The following is a 25,960-nucleotide window of genomic DNA, read 5'->3' as shown; positions in this document are numbered from 1 at the left end:
CTTTAAAAAAATAAGTGTATCTAATCACTATTATTAGGGGTTTCATACCCCTCATATTATGGAAATATAGGAAACCCTTTGCTACTGAGAATAGCTAACTGGGGCTGGATAGTACTAAACAAGGATCTTGCACCTAGTCAGGGGGCTGGGATCTCTCCCTGCTCTCAACCTTGCTCAGAACTGAACAGGTGACCTTGGGGAGCCACTGTACCTCTGGATGCCTCTCATTTTCCTCATCTACATAATGGAAGGAACGAACTCTCAGATGCTATGACAAAATGAAACAAAGTAAATTACGTTTCAGCTAAGTACATAAAATGGGAAAAAGTAGTTTCTGGCACTATTTTTTAAAAAGAAATTTTATACATTTTTATAAAGAAAAATGTTTTTTCATTATAATACAATATATGTAATTCATTATATAATTCAATATGTATATAATTCATTATAATATATCATATTTTACTTTAAATCAAAACCAACATTCAAGTGTTTATCCTTTCTTATATTGGTAAGTTTTCAATATTTTATCCCTAAATATGTATAGTTCTCTTTAAGCAGTTGAATTTTTTTAAATAGTCACTGTTTTTGATTGATGAGGGAAATCAGAAAAGCCAAAAGTAACAACACCATGTTTGCCCCCAACTCCTCCCTTTAATCCCTAAGTCTATATCTAGATTACCCAAATTAAATATTTCTTTTAATCAGTAAAAACACTATTACTTTCTAAACAGAGTGTCTTAAGCAAGGAAATAACAAACATAATCCTGTAACAACTCTTCCCTTTAATTGCTGTGCCACAGAACTAAATATTGACAAAAAAAACCACTTTGGTACAATATGTGAAATCCTATATTGGATACAAAAATTATCTTATGCTAACAAACATGGATTTATGATAAAAGGGAAATGAAAATGTAATAAAAGCATGTAACCAAATTTTGTACTGCATTATTTAGGTGTGATTCACCCTGAGGTTTATTGGATTTGTGATTTTATCTCAGCATAGTTCTAAAGAACAAATTGCCAATCTGGTATTTTTCTCTTAGAATAATGTATGATATAATTCACTATGGCAAGACAAATAGTTAACTTGTAAATTGGGGGACAGTTTATTCGTACAACATTTTAATGATCATATATCTCTATTTCAAGATTAATCTGTTACTGGTTTAAATGACTCCAAATTCTTTATTCCACAATCTGCAAGAGTAATTGCTGCTTCAGTTTCAATCATGGAGCAGTAAATCTGGATTTACTTTTAGGCAGCTGGTTTATAAGTCCCTGGATATGCATAATTTCATAGAGTGATTAAAGTCATTTTGATATTATACCAACACTAGCTTATCTAGAGCATCAACTGCAAGCAATTAAAACATTCACATTTTATGTGTACCTTTCTCAAGTAGTTTGCCTGTGTAGACACATAGGTTTTCCCCACCACAGTGCTGCTGATAAACTTTTATTTCATCCCGGAAATCTGAGTGATCATAGGCTAGGTGCACATTTTTCCCCAAATAGATCATTGTAATAGCTGCATTACTATGCAGTGGTGTTTTGTGAATCCTTCTTGAATCCTAGAATAAACAAAAAAAGGGGGCTTATTAACTAATCACCTTCTAATCAGAGTGTGATGACATTGTAATACAAAGACTAGAAAAGGGTATTTTTATGTACCTTGCAACAAAACCTTTATAAAATGTCAATCTATATACAGTGCACAAAAAGTCAAGCCCATTACAAAACAAATGCTTTTAACAATTATAGCATATATGCATTTTGGCTTTGTATTTTTAATGTAAATTCTGGGGATTTGGACAAAGTTTGTCAGCTTTTATCTTACGTATGTGTCTGTGTTTTACATACAACAAAAATATCAGTGATGGGAAGAGGAAACTAGTCTTGGTTCTTTTTGCTAGTTCTCAAATAAAAATTCAAATCAAATTAATTAAATAAATATTGGTGACATAATTTTGTTCTAATTCAAATTGACATTAACTGTAATTTAGCAATTGTTTTTGCAATTGAGTGTTATCTTTATACTTGAGCACTGACAATACATCCTTCCCTGAGCTTATTCTTTGTGAGAGGTAGATGCACACATTTGATTCCTTCTATGGTCACTCTGAGGATCAGGAACAATGTATGTTGGGTACCTGGGGTTATCCAGTTTCACAGGAGGCATTCAGTTCAATGAAAAACCAACATTATTAATATTATTCTTAACATCAAACAATAAACCCAACAAAAAATATCACCTCATAAACCTACTTGATATTCTATGGCATTGACCAATTTAAATTATTTATAAAATAAATACTAAACTTAAATACCAGAGATTAAATATCCAATGCCTTGCCTCCTAGTTTATATTCTGAAGTATTTTCACAGTAGTGAATAAGTATAGTGTTTGCCTAACCTCTAAGAGGAAGACCTGGAAAGAGAAGCAAGAAAAGGAAGAGGAAGAAGAGGCAGAGAAATAGGAATGGCTCCTTGAGAGACTTTAAGAGGTCCTAGTAAGAATATCGTAGGTTTCTAGAACTATACAGATACCAGGCATTACTTTTAATCTACTTCACTTTTCTAAAAATCAATTTTTAGCTAAATGAAAAGTGTGAAGAGACCAACTTTCAGTGAATCCAAGGCAATTATTTGAGTTTGAGCTCACTGAATTACAGATGCCTTGGAAGCATGCATTTTATTAAGAATGACAAAGCTGAAAAAAAAATTTCTGAAGGAACTACTAAACTACTTCCATCTCCAAAGCCATTCCCTTCTACCTCAGAGGATTTTTTTTCTCATTCACGCCTATTTCTTTGAAGCAAAAACCAGAAGAAGTAAATTTGATGAAATTCAGCAAATGACAGTCCGAAAAGTGTAAATGGGCGGGAAAGTCTGAGATTTAAAATTTGAGCAAATTGTCTTGCCTGTGGACAGAGCTCCCAAATAGAGAGATAATCAAGAGAAATATTTCAGGGACACCAGGAGCCATGAATGTAAATCAGCAAACTGGATAATTCTTTGCAGATTAGAAACATCTCCTTGAGTCACAGTTGAAAGCAAAGGGACGATGGCAGGCCTGGCTCTTGGTTACAAAGTCATCTCATGTCTCCTCTTGCCTGAGCAACTGTGGAGCATGACATGCACGTGTGCAACCCAACCCACAATCACCAGCCTAAGGCAAACTCAGCTCCAAGCTCCCACGAGAGCATTTAATGATATGACGGATTAAATAAGAGCATCCCACTTTGCTAAGCAATACTTTCTAAAGTGGCAGACGTAGCCGTGTGAAGCGCTTCTGGGAGATAAGCACTACATAAATACAAGGTAACAGTGGGATTAGAGTGGAGGAAAGGCCCTCCTCATATGTGCAAAATGAAAAACTGGATGGAGGAATGTTTAAAAATAAAATAAAGGATAGCTCTTCACCCTTTTCATTTACTCTTATTCATATATATTTTTTCTGCTAAAGTGTATTCCTGACAGCAACATTTCTTTTCTCTTGCTCTGGTTGCTTCATTCCTTTCTAAAATATTCCTCAATTATTTGCACCAAGTAACCTTTTCTGGGTTCTAATAGGAGGCCCAAGTGACAGCTCATGATTAAATACATGCACTAAGAAACGAAGAGTTGTTTCGTGCAGTTGACTAAATTGCCTCTATACTTACCATCTTGCAAGGTTATAATGACCCCAGACTGATGAAACTTTAACAAGGTTTCACGGCCCTTTCTGCTGTCCTCAAGCAAGTATCAAAACCTTCCATGAGGGGCTTCCCTGGTGGTGCAGTGGTTAAGATTCTGCCTGCCAATGCAGGGCACATGGGTTCGAGCCCTGGTCTGGGAAGATCCCACATGCCGCGGAGTGGCTAGGCCCGTGAGCCACAACTACTGAGCCTGTGCGTCTGGAGCCTGTGCTCCGCAATGGGAGAGGCCGCGACAGTGAGAGGCCCGCGCACCGCGATGAAGAGTGGCCCCTGCTCGCCGGAACTGGAGAAAGCCCTCGCACAGAAACGAAGACCCAACACAGCCAAAAATAAATAAATAAATAAATTTAACAAAAAACAAAAACAAAAAACCTTCCATGAAAATTCAGTTGCATTTCAAGAACAGAAGCAAGGCTCAAACCCCTGCACAACTAATGGTTACCTCTCTTACTTCCTTGACCAGCAGCTTACGACTTTCCTTCTCATTTCTTTTCAGGTTTGTCAGGCAAGTACAATCTGAGCTGACAAATAAACAGCAAGCCTACTGAGTGGTGAACCAGTCAGCCATTATATATTTGTAATATTTAGCATTCCATGGCTAGACTAAACTTTCACTGGCATCTCTTTATCCCTGCCCACACCTGTGTGAGAGGTGGATTTCAGAGATTGTATGGGTGTCAAAGTGCCTGTTCTTGTTGATAGTGTTGGGCAGCAACTCCTCTCCATCTACTCAGCCAAGCCCTGATGAACTCTGGACATCATAAGGTCTTACCTGGATCACTGCAATAAACCTCTAGTTAGGATGCTAGAAAAAAAGAGCATAGCTTTGAGCTGTTCCAGGAAAGGTGGCAAGTATGGTTACCCTACTAATTGGTCCCCACACTTCTAGCCTGATGTCCTTCAAATTCTCCCTCCTCCTGGATATCAGAGTGATCTACTGTCACGAAATAGATCATGTAAGTCTCCCGCTTAAAGTTCTCCAATGATCCCCAATATCCATGGGATAAGGGCCAACATTCCTCAGACAGTAAAAAATGTCTTATATAGTCTCTAACTCCTACTATCTTTCAACTATTGCAATTTCTTGTGTTACATCTAAAGGTCCAGTAACTGAACTAATTGTAGTGGCCCAAATATGACCAACATGTTTTTAATCTCGAGGCCTATATAACTGTATGAGTCACATGGCACTGAAACTATTTCCTTGTATTCCTCTCTCTCAGTAGATAAGGACAGTATCTTAATGATCTTTAAGCCCCCAGTGTCTTGCCAGTGTTGACACCTAGTAAAGGCCTAATAAACATTGATCTGACTGGACACAGCCATGGAATAATTAGGGATCCCACATTCTGTCCTTTGCTGAGACAAAAGCAGGTTGACCCCACCCTAAATCAGAAGCTTTCTACGTTTATAGGAACTCAATATGTACCAGAACGTGAAAACTGATTCACGATGTCCTGTTAAACAAAACTCCACCTTTGTTGATTAATTCTTGATAAAAATTGATAAAAAGCCTGGCCATAAAGAGTGGCAGACAGTCCCCATGCTGACTCTTATTCGGGTCTTAGGGAGACTGACTCAGCCAGAGGCACAGTGCTACAGTGTTCACATTCTAAAGGTTCAGGAAGCCTCTGGTTGTGATGGAAACCTGTTTTCACTATACTCATTTGGTTCTTTTTTTTTTTTTAATTTATTTGTTTATTTATTTTTGGCTGTGTTGGGTCTTCGTTGCTGCACGGGCTTTCCCTAGTTGCGGTGAGCGGGGGCTACTCTTTGTTGTGGTTCGCGGGCTTCTCATTGCGGTGGCTTCTCTTGTTGCGGAGCACGGGCTCTAGGCGCATGGGCTTCAGTAGCTGTGGCGCATGCACTTAGTTGCTCCGCGGCATGTGGGATCTTCCCGGACCAGGGCTCGAACCCGTGTCCCCTGCCTTGGCAGGCGGATTCTTAACCACTGCGCCACCAGGGAAGCCCTACTCATTTGGTTCTACTCTTTCCCTTCTCTTTCACTCTGGTTTCAACTGGTTCTCTCCTTCTCCCTCCTTTGCTTTTACTATGCATGCTTTTTTCACTTTACTCTTGCCTGTTTTTCTTACTACTGTGTAACCTATATCTCATGCTAATTCCTGACATGCCCCCAAATGCCTCCAGCCTTCTAGAGGTATCTGAGCTCCAGATTTGGAGGATGCTGGGTTGACACATGAGCCTTCCTTTCCTCATCTCCCTCAAAAGAATGAATTCATTAAGTCTGTTAAGACTACAAATTATCCAGATGGATTTTGCTTTTGGTGAGAAGGCCCCCAAATCGGACCCTCTTAGTAAAGTGGTCTGCCCTGATTCCCAGAAGCATTTTTGGTTCTTCCTTTCTTCTAGGATTTTGTTCCACAATGCCAGCTGCGAAGATATTTTGATTGTTGAATTGACTTTTTATACTGTTTTTAAGTCCTTTTTAGTTATGGTTACCAAACTGCAATGCTAATTTTAAGCAAAAGCATTGTTTAAAGGAAAATGTTTGTCTAAAATAAATCAAGCCTACCATGAAATATGTTGAATTACCATATATTAAAATCGTGCTGATGTTTTCCTTTTTCATTCTCAAATCTTAGCCTACTGGTGAGAAACTATGAGTAAAAAATACCAAGATAATGCACTGACTACAAAGAAAAATTTTTAAATATTCCTTAAATTAAGTCAAACAAAAGAAATGTGCAATTTCTCCCAAAAAGCTAATATTTTTTAGGCTTTATTTGTTGTTGGAGAAAAGGGATCTATATTTGAAAGGCATAATTGATACCCATAATATTTACCTAAGTGAAAAAGTGTAACTAAAAGCTTACTTTTTGCATGGAAAATAAAACAGTACCCATTTATGAACACAGTACTAATAAACATTTGATTAAATGTAAATAAAATCAAATGCCTGCCCTCAACAAGCTTCATAATCTGGGAATAGAAGAAATAATAAAGGTACATGAGTATTTATGCTAAGCAGGATATATTAAGGAACATAAGAAAAGTAACAAAGTCCTTTTGAAGGGAAGAAGAGATGGAATCCTATTACTATGTATAGAAATACAGTGTAGAGCATAAAGTCTTTGAGAGGGTCAGGGAAAGATGGGTATGGAAACACATTCTTTTTATCTCCCATGCACTCACAGGCAATGCATAGAAAAACATTTTCTGGCATAAAGTAATTTAAAAAAAATATAGACTGGAATTGGGGAAGTGGTGGACCAACCAGTTGAGGGTATTGAAAGTAGTTCAGTTTGGCTTGGTTAGGAGCAGAGAGAAAACTGGAAAAGGGCCAAAACCTGAAAGCCCTTGAATGCTAGTACACTAGGCATGTCCTTTTATTCTGATGTTTTCACATCTGGGTCCTTACTGACCCTGGGACACTATCTCACCCAAGACTAACCAGTTTCTAGAGATAGTAAATGACTTGCCTGGGAGAACATTTATCGTGTGCACACTAACCAACTGAGAGCCCGTATCCACCCTCCCCAGCCTCTAACACTCTGGGCCAATATTCCCCTGCCCCAGCACCAGGTACTAGACAACTCAGGACAGCCCAACACCAGAGCCTGACAAAATCATTCATACTATCTCATCCTATGCCTGCTTACTCTGCATTGCTCAATTCTTCCTTGGAAAACACAACAGAGGCTCTTTCCCACCTTTTCCTCCCACGCCTCTCCTGATAACCCTGGTGCTTCCCTGGGTGGCCCTGCATGGCCTGGTGTGATGGTTAATTTTATTTATCAACTTGGCTGAGCCACAGTGCCCAGATATGTGTCAAACAATGTTCTAGATGGAATCTTGACTAAAATAAACAGGCATGTCCCTTCCTCTTGAGAACTGTAAGGGACAAACTGTCTTTTTAAAGGCAAGTGTCTTCTGATCTATAGGTCTCAACACACCCGAATAATCATAAAACTGACATTTTAAAAGTCAGGCAGAAGAATAACTCGCTTCCAGTAGGAAAGGGGAAGCTAGTGAAAGGTTTTAAGCAGGGGAGAAACATGTTGGGAGCTATTCTACAAAGTTTAATTTAACATCATTATGTAGAATCTACTACTACTGAGATGGACTCTGCTTACTCTCTTCTCCCCCTCCTGCCTTTAACCCTCTGCTTCCTGATTCAATCTGCTAACTTCCTACTCACCTTCCAGACATCTGTAATTGCACAGGGCTTATCTGGAGTCTAGGAAGTAGATAGGGGGCCTCAACCAGATATGGAGAAAGTCCCAGACTAGTTCATGCCTGGAGAAGCTCTTTGCTTTCTCTATCATAAAACATATAAAAACTTAAAATAATGTTTTATTTTTTAGTTGATAAGCATAATAATTAAGTAGGTTCTTATTTGAAAGCCTGTATTTTCACATATATAAACACTATTTATAGTACCATCCACATTTTCAGTAGGCTGCTGTGTGGAGTAGGTGACCAGCAGTCCTGAGTGGAAACACAGAAATCTGCAGATGGATGAGGTAAACCTCAGAGCAAAATCTAACTAGTCACATAGATTCTGTAAAAGCATTAAAAAACTCTGCAGGTATTATATCTCCAAATTATAAAGCAACAGGGCACAGAAGCAATGTGCTGGGCTGTAAGATCTACACCCTGTCATTTGGTTTCCTGGACTCCAGATAAGCCCTGTGCAATTACAGATGCCTGAAAGGTGAGTAGGAAGTTCATGGATCATGGCCTAGAGACACAGACCACAGAATCCAGGGACCCTGTTCTATACATTCACAGAGGAACAGGTGGCCACCAGCAAGCCATATTTCTTTACCTCTTTCATTTACCTCTTTCTTTCCATTTAAGAGCATTTGAAGGATGCTTTGGGATGGTAGTCATGAAATGAAAGAATGAATTTAATGTGTAAATTAATCATGAGAGCCATCTCTCCTTAAATGAATCTTTTCTAGATCAAAATAAAATAAATCTAAATACTAAAGTAAAAGTGCACGATTGGCATGAATGAGATGTTCAATGTCATCGGTCATTAGAGAAATACAAATTTGAAACACAGTAAGATACCACTTACCCACTAGGACAGCTAGAATCAAAAGACAGTAACAAGTATTGCTGAGGATGTGGAGAAATTTGAAACCTCATACATTGTTGATGAAAATGTAAAATGGTGTGGTCACTTGGGAAAACAGTTTGGCAGTTCATCAGAAAGTAAAACGTAGAATGACTATATGACCCAGCAATTCCACTCCTAGGTATACATCCAAAGAAATGAAAACATATGTCTATGCAAAAACTTGCAGGCAAATGCTCATAGCAGCATTATTCGTAGCCAAAAAGTGGAAACAACCCAAATGCCCATCAACTGACAATGAGATAAACAAAATGTGGTACAACCATATGGTGGAATATTATTCAGCCACAAACAGAAAGTACTGATACAACCTGCAATACAGATGAACTTTCAAAACATTATGCTGAGTAAAAGAAGCCTGACACAAAAGAATATTTATTGTATGATTCCATTCATATGAAATATCCATAAGCAAATCAATAGAGACAGAAAGTAGAATAGTAGTTGTTAAGGGGTAGGGAAAGGAAGATTAGAGAATGACTGCTTATGGATATGGGTTTTTTTTTTCTGGAGTGATGAAAAAGTTCTGAAATTAGATGGTGCTTATGGTTGCCTAACTTCTGAATATAATAAAACCATGAACTGTACACTGTAAAAACAAAAAGTACACGATTTACCCCACTGTGCCAATTTTATTCTAAACCCCAGGACCTAGGAGCTAGTGACAGATCCAAGAGACATCCAGAAAGCTACTGAAGCCATGTGGGAAGGTGACCGCATTTTGAATACAAAGACAAGTGTCAAGGTCTAAGCCTATGGTGATGGCCAGGTTTAGGGGTGAAGATGAAAGAGGCACAGAGGAGCAAGATGAGAGGTCAAAGGAGAGAACAAAGAACCGTGAAAGTAGAGTGCCATGGAGGCAAGAGAGGGAAGCTTTGAGGAAAAGGCAATAACAGCATAAAATGCTATTATTAAAGACAAATCATGGTAAGTAGAAAATACAAACTAAGATGGTAGAAGTAAATCTAAATATACCACTAAATAAAATAAATGTCATTAGACTAAACTCACTTATTAAAGTAACAGAGATTCTTGGGTTGAAAGAAACACAAAGCACACATATGCTGCATAAACACATTTAAAGCCTAAAGCTTTAAAGACATTGAAAAACTGAAAGTAAAAGAAATATATATGTATAAATATATATTTATATTTATGTATATATATACATATATGTATTATCTAAAGAAAATAAGGAGAAATACTATTAGACAAAATAGATTTTAAGGCCAAAAGTAATAAGTGATAAAGAGGATCATTTTTTAATAATAAAGAATATCCTCACCAGTAAGGTAAAGTATCCCAAATCTGAGAGCATATAACCAGGTATTCTCAACACTTACAAAGCAGAACTTGACTAATTACAAGAAGAAACTGACAAATCCACAACTACAGAGAATGAATTATCACTAGAACTCAGGAACTAAGAGACCAAGCAGATAAAAAAGAATGGTAAGGATGTAAAAATATGAATGACATAATCGGACATTTCTTACCTATTGAACATTTATAGAACTCTGCTCCCAACAATTAAAGAATCACATTTTTTACAATGACTGAACATATCTTAGCCCACAAAGCAAGTCTCCACAAGTACCAAAGAATCAAAATCATGTAGAACAAGAATAAGATGCTTTCTAAATTACATTCAGTGAACTAAAAGGAGTTCTAGGATTTAAAATATGGCAGGAAAAGAAAAATGTCAATAGCTCACAGATATAGAGAACAGATTTGTGGTTGCCAAGGGGAAGGGGGTTGGGGGAGGGAAGGATTGGGAGTTTGGGATTAGCAGATGCGAACTATTATATATAGAATGGATAAACAACAAGGTCCTACTGTATAGCACAGGGAACTATATTCAGTATCCTGTGATAAACCATAATGGAAAAGAATATGAAAAAGAATATATATATGTATAACTGAGTCACTTTGTTGTACAGAAGAAATTAAATAGAACATTGTGAATCAACTATATTTCAATAAAATTTTAAAAAAGAAAAAAGAAAAATTTAAATGGAATATGTGGAAGATAAAATTGAAGAAATCTCCCAGCAAGTAGAGCAAAAAGGCAGAGAAGTAGAAAATAGGAGGGAAAAGCTAAGAATATTAGAGCATCAGTCTAGTAGTCCCAACATTCTCAAAATAAGGATTCCAAAAAGAGAGAATTGAAGTTAAAAAAAAAAAAAAAAAAAAGACCAAGTCAGACTGAAGCCTTGTGAACTCAAGAGCCAGACATGCCAAGGTCTGCCAGAGCCAGGATGCCTGCTGACACCTGCTGTGTTTCTAATCTGAAATAGAATGCTCAGGGGAAGCCAGCTCAGATGCTTATATCCGTGCTTCACTTGTCATGACCACAGGGTGGAGAAGTTGCTGCTCTCTCCTCTGTGTCCAGCTATGGAAGCCCATTTGCCTGACCATATTCCTCCTGGACATCCAGTATCTGGCCCATACGAGGACCTCATTAGATGCCCTGACTCTGGTGAGCCCCATTTTTCTAGGACACACTCATGACCTGACCTCTCTCACTTCCCCACAAGGGGCTCTTAAAACTGTCAAGGAAACAAACCTAGATGGTGACCCAAAGACTCTATTCAGCTTATTTTCTCCTAGATATATTATCCTTTCATTGCAATGCTAGGTTTGAGCTTATTTTTGAAGTTTTATGCATATAAGTAATAGAACTCCAAAGAAAAGCAGGGACTCAGTTAACACATTTGTCAGAATAGTGGTTGCTCTGGGAAGTAGAAGAGGATGTGACAGGGTAGGAAACAGGGGGTTTAGCGTATGACAAAAGTGTTCTACCTTGTTGGGAAGTAACGGTATATACACAGGTGTTTGATTGTTGTTTAACTTAAACGTATAGATTTTACATATTCTTATGGTTTATATGAGATTTAAACATTTTTTATAAAGTATGACCAGGTAGAGTTCATCCCAGTAATATATTTTAGCATCAGAAAATCAAATGCTGCCACCAAATGAGGATGATGAGGGAGTCACCATTTTTGCAAGTGGGGGCCACAGCCTTCAAGAGAGCATGCTTGTTGGCCTGGTAGAGACCAGTGCCAGCATTCAAAGAATTCAAAGTAAGTTTTAGTGGATGTGGTAGATTCTATCATTGCCCCAGATATTCACTGCGCCTCTCTATGAGAGGATGATACTTCCACTCCATTGCTGTCAGGCTTTGGTAATGGAATTCAAGTGTAAGTGACATGTGTCACTCCTGAATGGAATCTTCAGAGCATTCCATGGCTCTGCTGTCCACAAGGCCAAATACCCCAGGACAGGGACTACTCATCCAGTCTGGGTCCCAGAATTGCCACTGACCAGCAACAGACAATAATGAGAAAAAGAAATTAAATGTAAGCTGAGTTGCCAGGGGTTGCTTGTTAGACTGAGCTACAATAAACTACTCTTCAGAGAACTTTGCAGTAGGAAAGGAGAAAACAGAAGTCTCAGGCTACAGAATGTGAGGAAAGGACTTGGTTACTCTGTGCAAGGCCTGGGTATGTTGAGAGACAGAGATGAATACTAGAGGAAGGAATAAAAATCCAAATAGGAGAGGAGAATGACAGACAGTGCAAAGTGCCATGGCAGTGGAAAAGGATAAGATCAAGGAACAGGGAGGAGGGTGGGCCTCGGAGATGAGGGGTACAAGGCTCTCTCAGAGACCGTAAAAAAGAAAGAGAATTAGTGAAAGGTGGATTGAAAGGAGGAAATTTGAGCAAGCACAAGGAAGATAGTCCCAACTTTTAGAGAAGGTTATTGGTGAGGCAAGTTATTGGTGAGGAAAGCTGCTGGGAGGGAGATGTGGACAAGGGGTAAACAGAGCACTTGAACGAGGTTGGTTTTGGAAAGCTAACATGCCATCAACATGCAATGTTGGCACTTCGCTCCCTGATTCTCCATCAGTGAAATGTTGACCCAGCCATCTGCTAGTAACCACAAAAGTTACGTATAATTGCTATTAGTTGTATACTTACACTCTAAAAATTAAGAGATCTTTTGCCTTCATACTAGCCTGTATCTGTATAACGTATAACTGGCCTTAGGACTATTTTCTTTATCAGTATTTTAAGAAATGATTACAACAAGCTACAATATGTTTTAAGAACACTGAAAGGAAAATATTTATAAATATTATACAGTAATTTGCCAAAATTATTAAAAGTGAGTGTTAATAATTATTTTATATGGTACACTGTGTTTTTTGATATATTTAAGTCTCTGAATATTCACAAATTAAATGTAAAAATACTTCCTGACATGTGATTGAATGAGCAAATTAAAGGAAATAAATGATTTGGAAATGGGTATAATACAAACTAAATTGGAATACAAGATTTACTTGATTTTTTTTCTCAATTATGCTAAATTACTCAACTGAACTACTCAAATATTTGGTTTCAGATTCATTCAAGCTTACAATTACTACATTTATAAAATTATTATATTTCTTTATGCAAGTCATTTTGCATTCGATTTCCCTAGATTCTCTTAGATTTCATCTAGAAATCTAATAGTGCAATGTAATCGGTGCTAAATTAATGAAAGAAAATTTGATTCTATAATCACCCTGGTAAAGAGAGGTTCTAAGCCATTTGGAGCAGTGGTTGGACGAACTCTTCTCCTTCTCCATGTTTCAGGTCTATTTTCCCTTGTGATTTTTCCATTAGGGGGAGGAAGTGGAGGAGGAATAGGCATCATGTAACGGTTAATCTTCGGAAATTGATATCGATTCATTCCCTGTGAATTGTCCATGGAGTTCCTGAACTTCATCGTTGCCTTCTTGCCCTGTAATCACATTTCATGACATAAGAACAAGTGAAATAGAAGTGGTGACCCAACATAACCCAAAATTAAAGACAAGACTGTCTGATTGACATTGCATGCAAACACAACTGATATCAATAGGCAAACTTAAAACACTTCAATCTGTTGAAAAATGGCATTTTGTAGTACCCATAGCAAATTAAATTTTCATGGATTTCTAACCTTATTTAGGTATATTTTTTAAACCAAACATACAGTGATGGCATTTTTATCGTATTTTGGGGATTTTCCCTCAACAATCCATTAAATTTATGGGGACGCAGTACAATTAAACAATTTAAAATCAAGAAGTTCGAAGTATTATACTTTGAGATAGGATTGGATAGTTCACTTAACGATAGGGTATTTGCACTTTTTTTACACTGATTTCACCCACCCAGGTGTTATAACATTCCTTGATAATATGGTTTCAAGGAACCAAAACCCCAGAATCTGACCCAAAGTCTCTATTCAGCTTATTTTCTCCTAGAAATTCAACTTGTGGGAATAAATTTCACCCAGATAACTACACAAGTTCACTTATGTAAATGTGCATAAGGATACACACATACACACACACACACACATGCACACACACATATGTCTAAAAAATTTAGTTGATCAGTTTGGGATTGACATGCCCGTGCTGCTATATTTAAAATAAAATGCCTTTCCATGAAAAAAAGAAAAGAAAAAGAAAAAAAAATTTAGTTGAACCACCAAGTCCATCAGTAGGAGGATATTTAACTAAATTTTGCTTTGTTCTGATAATAGATTCTCATCAGGCTTCAAAAAGAATAGTGTTAATCTATTTGTCCAGAGTCCTGACATAAAAAGGTCCATGCAGTGTGATCATACATTTCTTTTAAATAATTTATATGTGGATTTTGATAAAATCAGGGATGACTGGAAGACTCTGAACACAGGGTTGCCTTTGTGGATTTGAATTATTGTGGGGTGGTGAGGGCATATAAGTTTAGTCAACATGTATTACCTTAATGATTAAAAGTACCTAATGTATAAACAAAAACTTTATGTTTCAGGTATATTTGAGCCTCTGAACTTTCACATATTGATAATTTTTGTATATCTGAGGTAGTTTCCCAAACTTTAAAGTATCTTTAATCATTTTTATCCATTTTATACGAATTTATTTGGTATTGTTTTAAATTCATTTTCAGCCAATTTATTCTTTATTTTGAGATGCTTAAATTGTGAAAAGTTATTTTTACGAAAGGGAAGTCATTCTCCAAACATTCTCATTGCTGAATAAACAAAAGCAGGTTAAATAAAGGCATGTATATGTCATATTTTGATTGAAAACAACATTTATGTGAACAGAAAGGGATTTAAATAGATAGTCACCAAGGGGTTTAGAATTGTTAGAATGCTTGATGTTGCAGGTATTATTTATGCTCTCATTTTTCTTTTCTTACATTTTCCAATTTTTCTGTGATGGTGTGCATTGACATTGTAATAACAAATATAAATTAAAGAAGTGAAAACAAGATAATAAAACAATAAAATCAATGAATCCAGAACTTTTTGGGCCTGGGGGTTATCTTTTAATTTCTAAGTAGTTATCAATCAATGGCATACCTGATTTGGAAATGGTTTAGTAAATTTAAAAAATTAACCTTCTGCTCCTTACCTTGCTTTTTTTTAGCCCAAAGCATCTTGGACATCTTCCCATGCCAGTATAAATAATTTACCTTATTTTTTAATATACTTTAATATGCCATAACATTTTTAAGCAATACATTCTTAGGTGTCTTCCAAATGTTCACTATTGCAAATATTACAATACTAAATATTCCTGAATCTGTTTCTTTCCACATGCATGTGTGTTCCTAGGATCAATTCCAATATGCTAAAATGCTTGAGCATGTTCATTTAAAATGTTGATATTCCCATATTGCCTTCACAAATAGTTGCACCAATTTCTACTCCTATCAACAGTGTATAAGAAACTCTCACTCTAAGGATAATCATTTTCAATCACACCATTAATTTTACTCAGTAGCATCTCAGCCAGTCTGTTTTGACCAAATTGCTTTTGCCTAAATCAAAGCTCCTCACCCCTGATACTTAGAAAATTCAACCTGCTTAAGTCTATTGCACCTTCAAACAATTCCCCCATGCATATCTTTTACTCTTTTAGTGGGTGCTTACTACATACTCAGCAATCATGCAGACTATTATTCTTTATGAATTTCTTGTCTGATTTTATATTAAGTAATTTTCATCATCAATGCCATTGAAAGAATTGCATGTCTTTCCTGGCAGTATATCTTGCCTATGTACATCACAGCATTAGCTCCAAAAAGTCAGAGAATTTTGTCTGCTTTGATAGCTGATATATCACCAATGCCTAGAGCAGGACCCAGTCCATAGTAAGTGCCCAATAAATTCCACTGGATGAAAAATGTAAGTTTAGCTAGTTGAAAATTAACATGGAATTGATCTCAATCTTGTCGGCATAAAAGGCCCTGTGCAGATTTAATTAATAAATCTACCCAGTGGCTCAGAGCAGATTTGGAAAATCACCTAAAAGAAAAATCGTTCGCTAGTCAGAAAAAATTAAATATTACCTGATTGATAGTGTTCACATATCTAACATAAAGATGGGTCTGATCAAGTAGAGTTAATAGATATAGGAACTTAGAAAAGAATATAATCACCTTGGCAAACGTGGAAAGTGCCCATCTGAGTACTAACTAAGGGACAGGAAATCCCACCCATTGGACTTTGAATATTTCCGGTCCTAAAGGCAAAGTTATCCCTGGAAGATACAGAGGGCTTTAGCCAAAGACCTTTGAGCTTTCTGGTACCTTTGGCAAGCCCATTCCTAAGAGGAGACAGATGCATCAAGCTAAGATGACCTGATGCCATTAACATTCCATTCTACCATATTCCCTCATTCTGATTCCATACTCACCAGGCAACCTTCTCATTGTGATCTGGCTTCCCATGTAGGTCTGCCTATAAGGGGAAAATGTACTGCTCCTACGAGCTTTGATTTAATTGTTATCTGGTGAATTAATGGTCCCTAATTATGATTTGACTCCCTATTTTGATTTACTATAGTGAGAAAAAATGGGCTTGTCATGTGTTATTTTAGTTAACTTGAGACAATCTCTCAGGATCTGACTATTCCTGGACACTAGCTTGAAATGGGAAATCTCTGGACATTTAAAGTGGAGACCAGATCCAAGAAAGTGTCAGCTTAATTGGCTTATGACCCAATAAGTTCCCGCCTAGCTCTAAGCAGTCGTCCTAGACAAAATGCCACCACTTTTGGTTTAATTTCTCCTTTTTTCCAAGAAACTACTATTAAATTAACTAAAGTGAGGTTTGTGAAAAATGCTTCACAAGCTGAAAAGCATATTAAATGGATTTAAATATTATTTATCATTTTAGGGTTATGTTTATACTTTTAATGTGAAAAACAATAATTTATCTGTCTGAATTAATTTCTTAGTGTCAAGGTCATCTGTCAGCTTTAGATAAAAATATCTTAATTTCATATGTCATATGTTTCCTAATAATTAATGGAGCTAAATTCACCCATTTGAGCATAATTACAATTGTACTCATAACACAGTTTCTATCTTAAGCTGGCAAATGTTTCTTCTTGGTCTTAAAAATACAAACAATACCTTCCTTAATTACTAAATGTCCCAATTATCCTTCCCTTTTAAGTAACTCATATTTTATGGCTATCATACCTCCTTCCTGTGCTCTATTAAAATAAGTGAAAATTACCTGAGATATAACCTTGAAAAGGAAGCACAGTCAAGCTTCTGTGTGTGATTAATTCAGGATTTTTTTAAAGATGGACATTCTTTTCCTTCTGTATCCAACCTTCTCCAGAGTCAAACTTGAAGCAATTTCATACACTGATGGTAAAGTAAGTCGGCATGCAAATGCAAACCTATTCTTGGAAAGTTTCATTTTCTAGGTTTCATGCATTTAAAATTTGGAAGCAGTCAAAACTTGGTCTATTCTGATAGAAGTCATATCTAGCTATAAAAAGTTCCTCTTTGTTTTTCACACAACCTTTCAAATTCATGAGAGATCATCTTAAATTATTACAGATCTATTCCTTACTCTTTTGCCCAATAACACAGAAATTATAGGCCTTCCAATTAAAGTAAGAAATAATTAAACAGACGTACATGGCAAGTGCTTAATAAGCGCACAATATATATTTCACTAAATAGATTAATTGAATCTAGCATCTTAAAGACTGTGAAGAAAAAGCATTTACCCCAATGGGAAATGGAGCTTCATTTTCCAGCAATGAGGTTTTTGATCTGGACCCCGAAGTTACCTTTGGAGCAGTTCCTACTGCAGGATTACTGGGTAGAGGTTGTACTCGAATTGGAGGCTGCATATTTCCTGGGGCAGTGTATGGTCGAGGGGCTGTCTAGACAATTAGGGAAAAAAATTCCATTTAAATTAGTATCTTGACATGTTTCCAGGACCAATTAATAGCTCAACAAATTGCCTAGACTAATTAATGGTGCCTTTTTACTGAACAGATTAACCTTTAATTATGTCCTTCCATTATACATATTCTTATGACCCAACGTATTTGTTAAAACATATGGTGTGGCAGTCCTCTACATACCTAACTGCCACAATTGTAGAGTATTTTTGATAAAGGAGATGTTCTCTGTTAGGTTCCTGTATTTTATTCACACTGTGAACTCGCTTACAATACCTAATTGATGCTGTACATTGAATGGCTTTGCTCAATTAAATGTTAAGTTGAATAATGTTCCTAATTTAAAGATCTAAGGGCCTATGATTAAAATGAACTCATTCCTGTTTAAATGTTTTCAACATCAACTCTAGTACGAGTCCTTTAGGTCTTAAGATTGGTGCTGAAGTAAAAGCACACAATACGATTCAAAAAGAGGGAAGGCAAATACTTACTTCTAATGCATTACCATTTATTCAACCTCTTCCTTGAAATACTAGGAAAACAAAACTGAAAAATTGTAACTGGCAACTTTGGAAAACACTGTCAAAATGGAGATGTTTTCCAGGCTGGATAGTTTCCATTTGCCCCTCTTCTCTGTCTTCTCTGTTCTGCTCTGGCTGCTGGGAGTTATTTCTTTATGGACTACATCAACTAACCTCAGGATTCCAGTTGGATTTGGCCAATAAAAGACACTGGCAGGAGATCAAAAGACAGGAGGGAAGGAGACTGGGGTCTTAATGCTCCTGGACCCTTCCCAACCAAGGTTATGATGGGCCAGCTGGGTCCCTCCAACAAAGTCCACAGCTCCTATCAGGAAGTCCTCTCCCAGAACCTGCCAGCTGGTTCTGGTATCCAAGTCCTCTCTTTCCCCCTAGGCCTATGTGGTGTGGTTTCCCATTGTATTCACCCCAGCATGCTTTACATCCCCAGTTGGTTTTCCTTAACCCCACCTGCATCTTTCTAAATAGTTTCTTTATTAAACCCTTCCTAATTACCCTATTTGTGTGAGCCATCTGTTTCCTGCTGAGACCCTGACTGATGCATTTTCTAATCAAGAATGTACTACAGAGAAAACCGAAAGTGTCAGTTCAGAGCATTAGATGTGTCTTTTGGAGCACTGACAGAACATTGTAACTTTAGCATAAAGATCAGCAATGTTTCAAAAATGGAAAAAGCAAGATGTTTGGCCCAGTTGTTCTATTACAATAAAACAGTAGAAAACCTGTTAAGAATAATACATGCAAATTTGGGTAAGAGGGTGTGAGAACAACAGTATATAAATGATTAATGAATAAGGTTTATTACATTGACTCACAGTGTAATGGTGACAACAAATATTCAACTCTGGAAAAGTGTTGTATAAATACATAAAAAATGGTGATAGGGCAGCTCCCACCAACCAAAAGTTGGTCTTAGCACCATCTTGACAAGCATGTTATATGTTGCCAAAACTCTGATTTTGTTACGTCAACACTTATTGAATTCCAACTCTAGTCACTGTGAGATGAAAAAATAATTTTTAACATCTACTGGCAACACGAGACAATTAGTGTCAAATGAACCACACAAATACTGCCAAAGAGACAATAACAACAAAATACCTGAAAACTAATAGAACTTAGAACTAAAAGTTATTTGGAATAAGCCAATGAGACTAGTAAAAATTAAAGTTTCACGGAAGTAATTACATTTTATCCAAATGAATGAGCAAAAGAAGAAAATGATAAGGAGAAAAGAGGAATGGTAAATTTGAACATCCAAGTAAGAAGAGCCAGTTGTGAGCCAGACATGGGAAGGGGAGCAAAGAGAATATTCCCCAATATCTGTTTTCCTTTCTTCATGTAATAGAATATTTATTAGGGAACATGGCTATCACAAATAAAGACTGTATTTCCCAGCGTCTCTTGAAACTCCATATAGATGTATACCTCAGTTTGGGCCAGTAAGATGTGAGCAGAAGTGCTGTATGAAACTTCCAGATCATGCCCTTAGAAAGAAGAAATGCGTCTTCACTTTCCCCTTATCCCCTTCGCTCTGGCTGAAAGAGCCACACGGTGATATATATACCATCTTGGTATGCGTGGATGAAGGCAACACACTAAATTTGGCAGATCAACGACACAAAAGGAGTCTGAGCTTTTGATGCCTCATAGAGTAGAGATGGTGCAGGAGCTGAGACTCATGCGTGTGTGTTGAGGCGGGGAGCGCATCCTTATGTTAAAGTCGTTATTTTGGTCTCCGCATACAAACCTAGACAAGAAGCCAAGTGGACTGACTAGAGCAGCGTTTGGTTTAAAGAAAAAAGACATAAGCCTCTATGAGCCAAAAGGTGAACGGTCTTAAAACCCACAAAGAGAAATCAGACTAGAAGTTTTCTGAACAAAGGGATCAGATCATCCAAAAGAATTCTTTTGATCTCTGTAAAACAAATATGCCTTAAAACCCACTCCTGTCAAAAAATCCAACTGAACACAAAAACACTGAATGTAGGACTTGGAAAGCAGGTTACTCTAAACTAGAACATGATCTATTGGCTGCTGTGCGCTAAATGTTACTTCCCCACATTTGCATTCAGTTAGATGAATGTGGCAGTCAAATGTTTAACCGATTACATGTATCTCTAAAAACAAATCTGTGCCGTTCAACTAACAGCTGTGAACTACAAACTGTTGTAGTTCACATCAGGAGCCACCTTAAATTTGCTATATTTTAAACTGTTCGTAATATATTTTCTTGGACTATATATGGCACTGTAGCTTAACATTTTCAAAACTGTACCAGAATGTGAATTGAAATTGACTACCTGGTGATTACTCAGCTTAGCTGAGCATTTCTAATTCTTAGTAGAAGATCTCTGGGGGTGAATTTTCCAAGCATGTACAAAATTAGTTGAATGACTTCCACAGTTTTAATGGCATGGTGCAGCTAAAAGCCTACATGCTATTTTGAAAGTTTAGGTGCAATTAGTGACCAAGTGAAGTAACTATTCACCGTATGCTCTCCTTATTCACTCAAGAAAGTTTAAAGAGAAAAATGGATGGCAATATCCCAAAAGGATTATTATCTTTATCCCAATGGCACCTGGAGGTCAGGAATCCAATTCAGAGGATATGTAACCAAGTTAGGAAAACAAAAAAGAAGGACTTGAATTTCTGTAACATGGGAACTGCAATTCCAAGATCACAATAGGTATCCCCTATGAGGCAGCAGCACCGCAGGGGGTGATCAAGTGAAGAATCCTGGCTTACCAGATAGAAAGGCTGCTAAAATGCTGGTGTCAGTGGTTCCTGTAATTTTTAAATTACTTTCTCACTCCTGACACATTAACATCTCCTGGATGTATCATAAACTACTTATTGAGGCTGTTCAGCTGGAAAATTGAAAAGAAAGCCTTTCAAGGGTTTTTCCTCCCTGAAACAGGTGGGAAGATAGAAAATGATCCTTGTTTCTTTTGTTTCACCCAGGATAAGCTTTTGAGAGTCTAGGGAATTTGCCACCCAATAAAAGAATTATTTGTGTACATATACATTTAAATGAAGCCTGGAAATAAGATAACAACAAAGGGAAGATGGTTGCTTTTCATAACTTGAGCTGTTCATTGAGAAATGTCAAAACAGATTTACCTTTTGAAAATGTCAAAGCTTAACACTATATGTGATGAACCTACTTCAATAATCTGTGAAAGCATTGCAATTCCTCTACAAATATTGTGCAATCCAAAAAAATGTTCATGCTAACAAGGAAATACATTAGGCCACACAAAGCCAGAATAAAGATGTCATCAAATCAATTCATTTAAAGCTGAAACCATCAACCGCCAGGAAATATTTTGCAAGTCTTTTCCTGTATCTATATTGTTTCAAGCTACCTTATGTTCCTTCAAGCAAATACCACTCCTAGGTTATAAATGAATCGAAGTGGAATGAAATGTCAGTGTGCAATTTCTTTAAACAGAATTTCTGTACATTTAATTATTTTTATCTTAGACTGTGTGCATATACTTTTGATAAAAGAAGCTCAGATGTAAGTATCTGGCCCGACATGTTGTGCAGTACCATTGAATTTGTATGCATAAAGAAGCTTTAAGATAAGGTAAGAGTAGAGGAAACAGCAAGAAAAAAATCCAGAGGTCAGAAAATATAGAACATGCATGGAACAACCAATGGTTCAATTGTGCTGCATTGTAGGGTGCTAAAGGGTAATCGTGGGGAAAAGTATTAGGATAGCTAAATTGATGTCATGTGGCTTGGGGTCTTAAATGTCAGGTGCAAGAGTCTGGGCTTTTCTATAGGTGACACAGAGCCAGTGAAGGTATTTGGGCATGTAAGTAACATAAGTAATCTACACTTTAAGAAAACGAATCTAGCAGTAACAAAATGGATTTGACAGGGGTGATATTGAATGAAGGCGGGACAACCAGTGAAGACAGAGTTGAATGGATACAAGATTATGTTTTCACTCAGTAGGATTCCCAAGATGATACAACCATGTACCCAGAGAGCATTCTTTCTGAGAGTAATACAAAATCATGAATTAATTAGTTGGCATGGTGCAGGTCAGAGTGCTATTAACGTGACTCACCAGTGTTACTGGACTGTAATGTCCTTCATCAACCAGAACACTATGGCCATGGTTAGTCTTGGGGCCAACTGGGGGGCGGGGAGACAGGATTGGCATGTTATTTCCTATAGTCCATCTTGTGTGCTCTCCCTGGAATAAGAAAGTGATTTAACAAACCGATGCATAATTAGTAATCTGGTTACGTTAGTGCCTGCCAGATAAGAGGTGTTATAGGACTAGAGAAGTTCTTTCTCATGCTTTTCAAAAGTACTCCCTCTGAGGACCATCATGATAATCAGGAGATGTTTCCACAGCTGTACTGGGCACTTGGGTGTGGCAGTGAAAGGCAGGAAATTGAGTATGCTTTATCCAAAGAAATAGCTGTGCTCACAGTAATAGCTACAGATGCAGTGTATCCTTAGTTTCAGCAATAATATTTATTAACCTGCTTTAAGCAGATCATTACAAGAAGCACAATGTTCCTCACTACTCTGATCAGTAGAGACTACCAGAAAGTATTACTTTTCTGCCTTAAAAAATTACTAAATAATGCCATAAGCAAAGGGTTATATATTACATATGGGGGACCTAAAATATAGGTCTTTCGCCAAGTGCAGCTATAGGTGAAAATGTTACGAATAAAAATCGTACAGAGGAAATGAAGTGTCTATCAGGAATTTCTGCCAATGCTATAATGTGCCCATGTATCTGGTTAGTGTGTCTGGCAATCTGGGCGAGAGTGAATAGAACACTGTTTCAGGAACCATTTTCCAGTAACTATTTTTTCCATCAACATTTCAGCAGATAAATTATGGAATCTATCAGTCCTCGATATAGGACACTATTGGTAAAGTTGACTTAACCGCAAATCTCTACACACCAACTTTTCTGATTTTGAAAAACTGACCTATTGTCTGTTATTTAACAATACTTTTGTAATAAGAGTATGTTTTGACTAAGATAAAATAGATTTGAGTCTATCAGGCAAGAGGGAAAATTACTGTTTCCTACGGCGAGTTATTCCACAGAAGCTTTACGAATATTCATCAGTTTGTGGAATGTGTCTTAAGCCCCACATTTGTAATACCCTGAAAATGAAGAACAACACGTGGGTTTGAATGGCTCAAGAAATTGAGCAAAACTGCCAACCTAAACTGAAACCTTTCAAGCATGCCTAATTGAATCTCTCATCTCTTGATTTAAATTTACACATCTCCTAAGTTGACTGCAAAGATGAAATATCAAATGCAAAAGTAAAAAACAAGGAATTTTAAAATGCCTTCACAAAATGTCTAAATCTTATGCTTTTGTTTGCTAACGTAGATCTTTCCTACCATATATTTTCAAGGGTCACGTTCACATGAAAATGTACCATTGGATAATTCTTAAAATGCCCCATTTTCCATCACATTGGGAATGTCACCATCTATTTTTACCTTTTATGACAAACAAATCTTTTGGCCTCTATCACAAATCAATCAAGAAAATACAAAAGCAAAATTTCAAACTTGAGAAGAACGGTTTCAAGTTTTTCTTTCAATGACTTGTGTCTTATACAGTTTCTCTTGCACAGCAGATCCTATTTTGTCCTGATCCTCTGGAATAATAGTGGCCAAGATTTAAGCTTGGTGGAACGATCATTTGACCTCAGTTATGAGTTACCCCAAAATAAAGTGCCCCCAAGCCACTCCAATAATAGTACCATTGGCCTTCAAAATCATAAAATAATATTATGAAGTAAAAGAGTTACGTAGCTCCTTACCTTAAATCTCTGAATTCGCTCCTTCCTAGCTAATGTCTCCAGTTTCTTTTTAATTTCAAGCTGATGGTAACGCTAGGCATACAGGAAAGAGTGGAGGAAAGAATCATATCAATTATAGCAAAGAAATTTTTAGAGGAAAATAATCCCACTATCTAACTGTATTCTCATTTACCCCTCTTGTCATTGAGATGGAGAAGAATCACCTGCGTAAGTGTGCAAGTGGGAATATAAATTGGTACAACTCTTTGGAAAGCCAATTCCTAACCTACATTAGGCAGTTAAAAGTGTTCCTACGCTGTAACCCATAACTTTCATTTCTCAACCTAGGGAGAAGTCTGAATAATAAAAAAAAATGTTTTATGCACAAATATGTTGTCTGAAAGGTTGTTTTTTTTTTCCTTCAAAGCAAAAATTCAGGAGCAACATAAACTTTAAAGAGAATGGTTTAAGTTTTTGGCCCATCCATATAATGGAATAGAATATAATTATTAAAATAAGGTTCCTAAAGATTTGGGGGTTTTTTTGTTTTGTTTTTGTTTTTGTTTTTTAAAGCACTTTACTGAGGTATGATTGACATACAAAAAGTTGTACATATTTAATGTATATAACTTGATGACTTTGGAGATAAGTATATACCTGTGAAATTCTCAACTACAATCTATGCCATAAACATATCCATCACATCTAAATGTTTCCTCCCACCTTCTTTATTATTATTAGTTTGTGATAAGAACACTTAAGATCTATCCTCTTAGCAAATTTTTAAGTATACGACACAGTATTGTTAACTATAGGCAATAGATCTATATAGTAGATCTCTAGGGCTTATTCATCTTGCATAACTGAAACTTTATCCCCGTTAAGTAATACCTCCTGATTTTCCTCTCCCCCAGGCCCTGGCAACCACCATTTCACCCTCTACCTCTATGAGTTTGACTAGTTTATATTCCTCATATAAGTTGGATGTGGAGAAAAGGGAAACCTTGTACATTGTTGTTGGGAATGTAAATTGGTGCATCCACTGTGGAAAAGAGCATGGTGGTTCCTAAAAAAATCAAAATTAGAACTACCCTATGATCCATCAATTGCACGCCTGGGTATATATCCAAGAATTGAAATATTCTACAATCCCATGTTCATTGCAGCAGTTTTCACAATAGCCAACACGTGGAAGCAAGCTAAAGGTCCACCGACGGATGAATGGATAAAGAAGATGTGGTACATATATACAATGGGATATGATTCAGTCTTAAGATTTTGTTTAAAAAATGGAAAATAAATGTAATGCTGATAAAAGTAGGATGCAGAACTGCACAGAAACACAATTTTATTGATCAAGCTCACATTATGTGCGTATCTGTGCGCTGGGAAAGTGCTTCGTGTGCATTATCTCTTCTTGAACAATTCCAATTGCTGAGCAGTCTCATTTTACAAATGAAGAAACTGAAGCAGAGGGTCGTGAACTTGCCCCAGGTCATACATCTAGTCAGTGGTGGAACTGTAATTTGAATCTTGGTCTATCTGACGCT

General features: G+C 36.9%; 1 protein-coding gene across 1 annotated transcript in view; it reads right to left on the bottom strand.

Moving 5' to 3' along the window:
- ERICH3 (glutamate rich 3) overlaps positions 1–25,960 on the bottom strand; it is a 91,016-nt gene that overhangs the window by 55,676 nt on the left and 9,380 nt on the right. Inside the window, exons 5-9 of the mRNA XM_061183947.1 lie at positions 24,432–24,503; positions 22,691–22,819; positions 17,891–18,049; positions 13,384–13,602; positions 1,397–1,577 (exon numbers count right to left, since the gene is read on the bottom strand). Of these exons, the coding sequence (XP_061039930.1) occupies positions 1,397–1,577; positions 13,384–13,602; positions 17,891–18,049; positions 22,691–22,819; positions 24,432–24,503 (760 nt within the window). The remainder of the gene's footprint in view (positions 1–1,396; positions 1,578–13,383; positions 13,603–17,890; positions 18,050–22,690; positions 22,820–24,431; positions 24,504–25,960) is intronic.

The sequence above is a fragment of the Eubalaena glacialis genome, chromosome 3 (assembly GCF_028564815.1).
Source record: "Eubalaena glacialis isolate mEubGla1 chromosome 3, mEubGla1.1.hap2.+ XY, whole genome shotgun sequence".
NCBI classification, from domain to species: Eukaryota; Metazoa; Chordata; class Mammalia; order Artiodactyla; family Balaenidae; genus Eubalaena; species Eubalaena glacialis.
The sequence above is the reverse complement of the archived record's forward strand: the minus strand, read 5'-3'. Positions and strand labels throughout refer to the sequence as shown.